Source organism: Salmo salar, chromosome ssa22 (assembly GCF_905237065.1).
Source record: "Salmo salar chromosome ssa22, Ssal_v3.1, whole genome shotgun sequence".
NCBI lineage: Eukaryota > Metazoa > Chordata > Actinopteri > Salmoniformes > Salmonidae > Salmo > Salmo salar.
In genome coordinates, this window is record NC_059463.1 from 43,715,815 (window position 1) to 43,727,535 (window position 11,721).

General features: G+C 41.9%; 1 protein-coding gene across 1 annotated transcript; it reads right to left on the reverse strand.

Moving 5' to 3' along the window:
• Positions 1-1,978: 1,978 nt before the first annotated feature.
• mlnl (motilin-like) lies at positions 1,979-7,769 on the reverse strand. Its single transcript, XM_045705801.1, has 5 exons — positions 7,670-7,769; positions 6,812-6,942; positions 6,007-6,114; positions 5,712-5,820; positions 1,979-2,105 (listed from the first exon to the last, which is right to left on the reverse strand). The coding sequence occupies exons 2-5, from the start codon at positions 6,929-6,931 to the stop codon at positions 2,098-2,100; spliced, it is 345 nt and encodes a 114-aa protein (XP_045561757.1). The 5' UTR covers positions 6,932-6,942; positions 7,670-7,769; the 3' UTR covers positions 1,979-2,097.
• Between the last annotated feature and the right edge of the window lie 3,952 nt (positions 7,770-11,721).

The window sequence follows — 11,721 nt, forward strand, 5'->3', positions numbered from 1 at the left end:
AATTGAAGTTATAGCATTTATGAGGTATTTGTATTTCGCACCACACGATTCCACTGGCTGTTGCCTAGGTGGGACGCAAACGTCCCACCTTGCCCAGGGAGGTTAAGATTGACGGAGCTGAAGTGGAGCGGGTCGAGAGTTAAGTTCCTTGGTGTCCACATCACCAACAAACTATCATGGTCCAAACACACCAAGACAGTTGTGAAGAGGGAGACTGAAAAGATTTTCCATGGGTCCCCAGATCCTCAAAAAGTTCTACAGCTGCACCATCGAGAGCATCCTGACCAGTTGCATCACCGCCTGGTATGGCAACTGCTCAGCATCTGACCATAAGGAGCTACAGAGGGTGGTCTGTATGGCCTAGTACATCACTGGGGTCAAGCTTCCTGCCATCCAGGACCTATATACTGGGCGGTGTCAGAGGAAGGCCCAAAAACTTGTCAAAGACTCAAGTCACCCAAGTCATAGATTATTCTCTCTTCCACCGCACGGCAAGCGGTACCAGAGGGCCAAGTCTAGGACCAAAAAGCTCCTTAACAGCTTCTACCCCCAAGCCATAAGACTGCTGAACAATTAATCAAATGGACACCCGGACTATTTACATTGACACCCCCCTTTTTTGTTTTTACACTGCTGCTACTCGCTGTTTATTATCTATCCATAGTCACTTTACAAATTACCTTGACGAACCTGTACCACCGCACATTGACTCAGTCCTGTATATAGCCTCATTATTGTAACATAATATTTTTTACTTTGGTTTATTTAGTAAAGATTTTCTTAACTCTATTTCTACAACGACACAATGCGAGACCCAGATGCAGACACAGGAGGCAGATGGTTTAAGTTCTGATATTTATTATAGAACAACGGATAGGCAAAAGGCAGGTCGGGGACAGGCAAGAGTTCATAGCTAGGGCACAGTCCAAAACAGTACTGAGCAGCAGGCAGGCTCGAGGTCAGGGGCAGGCAGAGTGGTCAGGCGGGCTCAGAGTTAGGACAGGCAAGGGTCAGAACCAGGAGGACGAGAAAACGACAGACTGGGGGAAAACCAGGAGCTAAGAGAAAACTGCTGGTTGACTTGGCAAGCAAGACAAACTGGCACAGACAGACAGAAAACACAGGTATAAATACCCAGGGGATAATGGGGAAGATGGGCAACACCTGGGAGGGTGGGGACAAGCACAAGGACAGGTGAAACAGATCAGGGTGTGACAATTTCTTGAACTGCAGTTGGGTAAGGGCTTGTAAGTAAGCATTTCACGGTAAGGACTACACCTGTTGAATTCGGCGCATGTGACAAATAAAATTTGATATGATTAGATTTTAGCTATGCAGAAAAATTAACAGTTTTTACATAGAATTAAGCATAATGATAATGGCTCTAGATTGCAGGAAAAAGCTGTTTCAAATGCAAAATACTCCAACTTCCAGGCGGGGGGCCTAGCGCCACTCCGGCCATCCTCACATACTGTGTGTGTGTGTGTGTGTGTGTGTGTGTGTGTGTGTGTGTGTGTGTGTGTGTGTGTGTGTGTGTGTGTGTGTGTGTGTGTGTGTGTGTGTGTGTGTGTGTGTGTGTGTGTGTGTGTGTGTGTGTGTGTGTGTGTCCTAGTGGTTAAGAGTGTTGGGCCAGTAACCGAGAGGTTGCTGGTCTGAATCCCCGAGCCGAATAGGTGAAAAATCTGTCTGTGCCCTTGAGCAAGGCACTCAGCCCTAATTGCTCCTGTAAGTTGCTCTGAATAAGAGCGTCTGCTAAATGACGTAAATGTATGTGCTCGTGTGTGTGTGTGTGTGTGTGTGTGCTCATGCGTGCACATTTGTGCATGCTTATGTGTAAAGAAGAGGGAATGTTGTCTATTAACTCACTACCAGCAATGAGTGGTTGTTTCTTTACATTACATAGACACTGCAATCTAGAATATAGGGTATGTAAGTGTGGCACATATGGATAAACAGCAATTTCACAAGACAAGCAAAGTAATGTTGAAATGATTGTTTCCCTTTATTCATATCATTGACACAAACTATCTGTGCATGTATTCCTGGTCAATTATAGTATATTGGCACCTTTGATGTCTCCTGTGGTCTTCTGTCTCCTCATTTGGCTGAGAGATCGAACGAGAAAAGGAGCGGAAAGCGAGACAGAGAGAACAAGAGATAGTACAAACATGTAAGAGCTTCTCAACTTTAATCACTGTATACCTGATTTGTGTTTTTACCTGATTTTGTACCTGAAATTTTTTGCAATATAGTACAACGTTTGAACAAGCATTGCACAATATACATATACATTTGAAGTCAGAAGTTTACATACACTTAGGTTGGAGACATGAAAACTCGTTTTTCAACCATTCCACAAATTTCTTGTTAACAAACTATAGTTTTGGCAAGTCGGTTAGGACTTCTACTTTGTGCATGACACAAGTAATTTTCCAACAATTGTTTACAGACAGATTAACTTATTCACTGTATCACAATTTCAGTGGGTCAGAAGTTCACAGTTTACATACACTAAGTTGACTGTGCCTTTAAACAGCTTTGAAAATTCCAGAAAATGATGTCATGGCATTAGAAGCTTCTGATAGGCTAATTGACATCATGTGAGTCAATTGGAGGTGTACCTGTGGATGTATTTCAAGGCCTAACTTCAAACTCAGTGCCTCTTTGCTTGACATCATTTGAAAATCAAAAGAAATCAGCCAAGACCTCAGAAAAAACAAATTGTAGACCTCCACAAGTCTGGTTCATCCTTGGGAGCAATTTCCAAACGCCTGAAGATACCACGTTCATCTGTACAAACAATAGTACGCAAGTATAAACACCATGGGACCACGCAGCCATCATACCGCTCAGGAAGGAGGTGCGTTCTGTCTCCTAGAGATGAACGTACTTTGGTGCAAACCAATCCCAGAACAACAGTAAAGGACCTTGTGAAGATGCTGCAGGAAACAGATACAAAAGTATCTATATCCACAGTAAAACGAGTCCTATATCAACATAACCTGAAAGGCTGCTCAGCAAGGAAGAAGCCAATGCTCTAAAACCGCCATAAAAAAGTCAGACTATGGTTTGCAACTGCACATGGGGACAAAGATCGTACTTTTTGGAGAAATGTCCTCTGGTCTGATGAAACAAAAATCGAACTGTTTGGCCATAATGACAATCGTTATGTATGGAGGATAAAGGGGGATGCTTGCAAGCCAAAGAACACCATCCCAACCGTGAAGCACGGGGGTGGCAGCATCATGTTGTGGGGGTGCTTTGCTGCAGGAGGGACTGGTGCACTTCACAAAATAGATGGCATCATGAGGATGGAAAATTATGTGGATATATTGAAGCAACATCTCAAGACATCAGTCAGGAAGTTAAAGCTTGGTCACAAATGGGTCTTCCAAATGGACAATGACCCCAAACATACTTCCAAAGTTGTGGCAAAATGGCTTAAGGAAAAAAGCGTGTGCAAGCAAGGAGGCCTATAAACCTGACTCAGTTACACCAGCTCTGTCAGGAAGAATGGGCCAAAATTCACCCAACTTATTGTGGGAAGCTTGTCGAAGGCTACCCGAAACGTTTGACCCAAGTTAAACAATTTAAAGGCAATGCTACCAAATACTAATTGAGTGTATGTAAACTTCTGACCCACTGGGAATGTGATGAAAGAAATATAAGCTGAAATAAATCATTCTCTCTGCTATTATTCTGACATTTGACATTCTTAAAATAAAGTGGTGATCCTAACTGACTTAAGACAGGGAATTTTTACAAGGATGAAATGTCAGGAATTGTGAAAAACAGAGTTTAAATGTATTTGGCTAAGGTGTATGTAAACTTCCAACTTCAACTGTATATTTAAGGTAAAACAAAAAGTAATATTTAAAACATTTAACCTTGTCTAAACAAAGAAAGGGTGACGTTTCAACTTAGTTTTTTGTTGTTGTAACTATACAGTTTTTTGGGGACTATTCCTCACTGGTCTGTATTTGAAATACAGACCAGTCAGAAGTTTCAACACATCTACTGATTCAAGGGTTTTTCTTTAGTTTTACTATTTTCTACATTGTAGAAAAATAGTGAAGACATCAAAACTATAAAATAACACACATGGAATCATGTAGTAAGCAAAAAAGGGTTAAACAAATCAAAATATATTTTATATTTGAGATTCTTCAAAGCAGCCACCCTTTGTCTTGATGTCAGCTTTGCACACCTTTGGCATTCTCTCAACCAGCTTCATGAGGTAGTCACCTGGAATGCATTTCAATTAACAGGTGTGCCTTGTTAAAAGTTAATTTGTGGAACGTCTTTCCTTCTTAATGCGTTTGAGCCAATCAGTTGTGTTGTGGCAAGGTTATTGGTGGTATACAGAAGATAGCCCTATTTGGTAAAATACCAAGTACATATTCTGGCAAGAACAGCTCAAATAAGCAAAGAGAAATGACAGTCCATCATTACTTTAAGACATGAAGGTCAGTCAATCTGGAAAATGTAAAGAACTTTGAAAGTTTCTTCAAGTGCAGTCGCAAAAACCATCAAGCGCTATGATGAAACTGGCTCTCATGAGGACCGTCACAGGAAAGGAACACCAAGAGTTACCTCTGCTGAAGAGGATAAGTTCATTAGAGTTACCAGCCTCAGAAATTGGCAATTAACTGCACCTCATATTGCAGCCCAAATAAATACTTCACAGAGTTCAAGTAATAAACACATCTCAACATCAACTGTTCAGAGGAGACTGTGTGAATCAGGCCTTCATGGTCAAATTGCTGCAAAGAAACCACTACCAAAGGACACCAATAACAAGAGGAGACTTTCTTGGGCCAAGAAACACAAGTAATGGACATTAGACTGGTTGAAACCTGTCCTTTGGTCTGATGAGTCCAAATTTGAGAATTTTGTTTCCAACCGCTGTGTCTTAATGAGACGCAGAGTAGGTGAACGGATGATCTCTGCATGTGTGGTTCCCACCGTGAAGCATGGAGGTGTGATGGTGGGCGGTGCTTTGCTGGTGGCACTGTTTGTGATATATTTTGAATTCAAGGCACACTTAACCAGCATGGCTACCACAGCAACGTTACGCCATCCCATCTGGTTTGGGCTTAGTGGGACTATCATTTGTTTTTCAACAAGGCAATGACCCAACACACCTTCAGGCTGTGTAAGGGCTTTTTGACCAAGAAGGAGAGTGATGGAGTGCTTCATCAGATGACCTGGCCCCCACAATCACCCGACCTCAACCCAATTGAGATGGTTTGGGATGAGTTGGACCGCAGAGTGAAGGAAAAGCAACCAACAAGTGCTCAGCATACGTGGGAACTCCTTCAAGCATTCCAGGTGACTACCTCATGAAGCTGGTTGTAAAAATGCCAAGTGTGTGCAAAGCTGTCATCAAGGCAAAAGGTTAACCTCCTTTGCCTTGATGACAGCTTTGAATAATCTAAAATATATTTTGATTTGTTTAACACTTTTTTGGCTACTACATGATTCCATATGTGCAATTTAATATTTGTGATGTCTTCACTATTATTCTGCAATGTAGAAAATAGAAAAAATAAAGAAAAACCCTTGAATGAGTAGGTGTGTCCAAACTTTTGACTGGTACTGTATGCATTTGAACCAGGCTGTAAATGTCCTGTAATCACCCATGATGACAGACAGTTGTGGCTGTTATGTGCATCAAATTTCATGTGTTATATCTCTATGGTCATGGGTACCTTTCTCCTCTGCCTGCTCCACCATTTCATGGATGATCTCTTCCAGCACGGGGGCCACATGCTCCAGCTGTTTGGCTGTCAGTCGAACACTTATCTCCACTGTCTTCCCCTGTCCACACACATTTATTACACTTTTATAACACAAAATAGTCAACAACAAAAAAACATTCACACATACTGTATCTCCGTGTGTGTGTGTGTGTGTGTGTGTGTGTGTGTGTGTGTGTGTGTGTGTGTGTGTGTGTGTGTGTGTGTGTGTGTGTGTGTGTGTGTGTGTGTGTGTGTGTGTACTTACAGGAGTTCCACCATCGTCCTCAGGAAGCTGTTGGATGGTGACATCCTGAAACTGTCCATCCTCTGACCGAGGCTCCATGTACTTCCTCCCCAACTTATCCTGTAGGGCCTAAACACATACACAAACACACATATTTTCAAATAATGTGTCTGAATCAACTACTTCTATTGGAAGTAATTTAAAGCATTTTCAAATAATTTCTGGAAAAAGCCTACTGTTTGAAAACATTTTTAAATACTTATATCAAATACCAAATAGACATGGGTTCAAATTCGTGGGAGAATTTATTCATATTGTGTATTTGAGTATTTTTTTTATATATTTCAATATTCAACTACTTGTTTTCAAATCAAAAATATCAAAATACTTACTTTCAAATGTCTTTGAATACCCTAAATAGTATTTGAACCCAGGTCTGGCACAGATATAAAAATATTGTGTAAAACAGACATGCCTCAGCTTTAGAAATCATATCAGCTCTGGTCATGGCATTTCTATCTGCAAAATACAGTACAGTGCACCCTTCTTAACGTGACACTGGTATCTTCCCACTGGGCACAGACATCAGTTCAACATCGAATTTTGATTTACATTTGGTTGAGTTATCAACTAACATGAAATCAGCAAAAAATGTCACTCTGTCATTGGTTTTAGGTTAGAAAAAAAGACAAAAATCCCGGATTTTTCCACGTTGATTCAACGTCATCCCATTGTTTGGTTGATTCAAACAGTTTTTTCCCAGTGAGTTGGCTGTTTTGTTCACATCTGTCCCCCCCCTTCCTGTGACTCACTTCCCGCTTCTCACCTTCATCTCCCTCATCTCTTTGGGGCTGAAGAAGGAGAAGTGTCCCTCTGCCCGTTCACCCAGCATGGCCACCAGACACACCAGCACCACACAGCCCGTCACCACTCCACGCATGGTCATCCTGCTTAGTCCTGTCCAACACAAACATGTTTGTGTGATGTTGTTTGACCATTAAAGAATAATGATGCTGACCAAGACAATTGACTTGTGTAATGTAAACATCATGTAATGAAAGAAAATTGATTGCACAGATGGCTGCTCACACAAACACTCAAACACAAGCACGTACATATGCAGACAGGCACACAAAAAACACACACACGGTGAGTAAACTCCTTCCAGAAGTGGGATTATTATAATTTTTTCCATCGGTTGTTACGCAACAAAAAGTCTCAACAGATCATATCTGTCCACACTCAACACATTTTTCTACACTTATGTCTTCATATCTATAGCTGGATACTGAACATGGTTCTATTTACATAGATGTATGCACTCAATTAAAGAGCGAGAGAAGAGCAAAGGCTAAGAGAAGAAAATAGATGCTGCAGGGAAGTCTGCAAGCAGATATAGATAAGAAGTGGAAAACAGACAATACACACTGAAAGATAGACTTACCAAGCAAAGATTGACAAATATACAGAGAGACAGATACAGAGACACAGAGAGAGAGAGAGAGAGAGAGAGAGAGAGAGAGAGAGAGAGATAAATAGAAAATGAGACTGGCAAATAGAGACAGAGATAGATAAAGACAGACAGACAAACAGACAGACAGAAAAAGAGAGACCAACAGAGAAAGAGAGACAGACAGACACAGAGACAGACAGATCCATATCGCCAACTTGTTGTACTACCCACTCTGTTTTCCTGTGTGAGTCCCTGCTGGTGATGAGCTAACTGGCTGTGTCCTGTTGTTCTGTCACCCTGCTAGAGACTCTGCTCTTTATATGGATCCCCATCCTCATCCCTCGGTCTCTTTTACTGTCCCCTCTGACGTCTGCTCCTCAACAGATCTACCAACCACTCTCCTCCAGCTCCCGGAAACACAGGCATGTCTTAATGGGAACGGGCTGCCTTTCTTCTTGAATCAAATCAAATCAAAGTTTATTTGTCACGTGTGCCAAATACAACAGGTGTAGACCTTACAGTGAAATGCTTATGTACAGGCTCTATCCAACAGTGCAACTTCTAAGTAAAAAAAAAAAGGCTTAGGTGAACAATAGGTAAGTAAAGAAATAAAAACAGTAAAAAGACAGTGAAAAATAACAGTAGCAAAGGGGGTTACTGTGGAAAAAAGAGTCGAAAAGTAGTGTCATGTTTTTATAGGACATATTGGACATATATATTGTCTTACTGCTAGATAATGTCAGAGCACAGACAATTCTGATTAAAGAGGACGTTTTGAGAGAGAAAATTCTACGCCAAATGTGCATGCTGTTTTTGACTATGTTTGTTTGTGTGTGTGCATGTATGTGTGGGGGGGGGGGGGCTGCTTCAGTTATAGCGAATAATACATTCTCAGCTCTTCAGTAATATCCTGTCTACCATGACGTTTATGACCTGGCATTGTAACACTCAGCTCCACACATGGCACCACATACATTCATTTCTTGGTAACAGGTTACCGTGGATGGCTTTTACCATACCTTTCCCTGCTGTAACACTTCACTTGTTTACTATTTAATCAATCATTCTTGCATGGTATTTTAGAAAAAAAAACATTTTAGATATCCTTCATGTGACGTGGACCTTGTCTAAATGGACCGTAGATGGACATAATAAATTCATAGAGATAAATGTAAAATGTGTTTAAAGTGACTGGTCTTTGTTGTATGCTATCCTTTGCTTGTTCTGACAGTGTTGTAACTTTCTCTATTTATTTTTATGCAATAAGCGTGATTGACTGAGCATGAGGAAACCTTTAATGTCTAGATTTGGCCAGTTACATTTTTTGCTGAGTGGTTAGGGACAGGTTGAAATTTACTGGGGGGAGGGATGGTCCAAAATAGGAGAGGGGTTGTCAAACTTAAAAATGTTTGTTTTGAGGAGAGTTGTGTTTTTTTATTGGGCACAGGGGAGGGTAGTGCCTAATAAAACAAAGGTCTGCTATTGTGTGGCTATTATTAAGCTTTAGCTACTGCAGGCCTATGAAATTAAGGCAGTGTGCCCTGGCGGTTCAACTGACTTTGACAGGTGAGGTGAGGTGAAGAAGACTGTTTCAGGCCTACCAGAGTTAATCCTATAATCTAAAAATATAATGCTCATCTTTATACAAAAAATTCTGATCGAACATTAACAAATTTGCCTACTTCTGTACGTCTATATCTGCATAGCAGACGCAGTAGCCATCTGACATAAAGAAATGAATGTCGGTGTCATAGCATGCCACCAGCATTTCTCTATTTCTCTCTATCTCTCTGGGGTTAGGACTAAGCTTCTGTTCATAATATACAGTTGAAGTCCAAAGTTTACATACACCTTAGCCAAATACATTTAAACTCTGTTCTTCACAATTCCTGACATTTAATCCTCGTAAAAATTCCCTGTCTTAGGTCAGTTAGGATCACCACTTTATTTTAAGAATGTGAAATGTCAGAATATTAGTAGAGAGAATGATTTATTTCAGCTTTTATTTCTTTCATCACATTCCCAGTGGGTCAAAAGTTTACATACACTCAATTAGTATTTGGTAGCATTGCCTTTAAAATGTTTAACTTGGGTCAAATGTTTCAGGTAGCCTTCCACAAGCTTCCCACAATAAGTTGGGTGAATTTTGGCCCATTCCCCCTGACAGAGCTGGTGTAACTGAGTTAGGTTTGTAGGCCTCCTTGCTCGCACACACTTTTTCAGTTCTGTCCACAAATGTTCTATAGGAATAGAACACTTCAGCGAGCAGGCCTTTCTAATTGACCTGGCCTGGGTATCTTGGAAGAATATTGACCTCATCCCTTCAGTAGAGGATGCCTGGTTATTTTTTTTAAATGTCTTTCTCACCATCTTAAATAAGAATGCCCCATTCAAGAAATTTAGAACCAGGAACAGATATAGCCCTTGGTTCTCTCCAGACCTGACTGCCCTTAACCAACGCAAAATCATCCTGTGGCGTTCTGCATTAGCATCGAACAGCCCCTGTGATATGCAACTTTTCAGGGAAGTTAGAAACCAATATACACAGTCAGTTAGAAAAGCAAAGGCTAGCTTTTTCAAGCAGAAATGTACTTCCTGCAACACAAACTCAAAAAAGTTCTGGGATACTGTAAAGTCCTTGGAGAATAAGAGCACCTCCTCCCATCTGCCCACTGCACTGAGGATAGGAAACTCTGTCACCACCGATAAATCCACTATAATTGAGAATTTCAATAAGCATTTTCTACGGCTGGCCATGCTTTCCACCTGGCTACCCCTACCCCGGTCAACAGCACTGCACCCCACACAGCAACACCCCCAAGCCTTCCTCATTTCTCCTTCTCCCAAATCCAGTCAGCTGATGTTCTGAAAGAGCTGCAAAATCTGGACCCCTACAAATCAGCCGGGCTAGACAATCTGGACACTTTCTTTCTAAGATTATCTGCCGAAATTGTTGCAAAACCCTATTACTAGCCTGTTAAACCTCTTATTTGTTTCGTCTGAGATTCCCAAAGATTGGAAAGCAGCTGCGGTCATCCCCCTCTTCAAAGGGGTGGACACTCTTGACCCAAACTGCTACATACCTATATCTATCCTACCCTGCCTTTCTAAAGTCTTTGAAAGCCAAGTCAACAAACAGATTACCGACAATTTCGAATCCCACCGCACCTTCTCCGCTATGCAATCTGGTATCAGAGCTGGTCATGGGTGCACCTCAGCCACGCTCAAGGTCCTAAACGATATATTAACCGCCATCGATAAGAAACAATACTGTGCAGCCGTATTCATTGACTTGGACAAGGCTTTCGACTCTGTCAATCACCACATCCTCATCGGCAGACCCAATAGCCTTGGTTTCTCAAATGATTGCCTCGCCTGGTTCACCAACTACTTCTCTGATAGTGTTCAGTGTGTCAAATCGGAGGGCCTGTTGTCCGGGCCTCTGGCAGTCTCTATGGGGGTGTCACAGGGTTCAATTCTTGGGCCGACTCTTTTCTCTGTATACATCAATGATGTCGCTCTTGCTGCTGGTGAGTCTCTGATCCACCACTACGCAGACGACACCATTCTGTATACTTCTTTGGACACTGTGTTAACTACCCTCCAGACAAGCTTCAATGCCATACAACTCTCCTTCCGTGGCCTCCAACTGCTCTTAAATACAAGTAAAACTAAATGCATACTCTTCAAACGATCGCTACCTGCACCTGCCCTCCCGTCCAGCATCACGACTCTGGACGGTTCTGACTTAGAATATGTGGACAACTACAAATACCTAGGTGTCTGGTTAGACTGTAAACTCTCCTTCCAGACTCACATCAAACATCTCCAATCCAAAGTTAAATCTAGAATTGGCTTCCTATTTCACAACAAAGCATCTTTCACTCATGCTGCCAAACATACCCTCATAAAACTGACCATCCTACCGATCCTCGACTTTGGCGACGTCATTTACAAAATAGCCTCCAATACCCTACTCAATAAATTGGATGCAGTCTATCACAGTGCCATCCGTTTTGTCACCAAAGCCCCATATACTACCCACCACTGCGACCTGTCCGCTCTCGTTGGCAGGCCCTCGCTTCATACTCATTTCCAAACCCACTGGCTCCAGGTCATCTACAAGACCCTGCTAGGTAAAGTTCCCCCTTATCTCAGCTCACTGGTCACCATAGCAGCACCCACCTGTAGCACGCGCTCCAGCAGGTATATCTCTCTGGTCACCCCCAAAGCCAATTCCTCCTTCGGCCGCCTCTCCTTCCAGTTCTCTGCTGCCAATGACT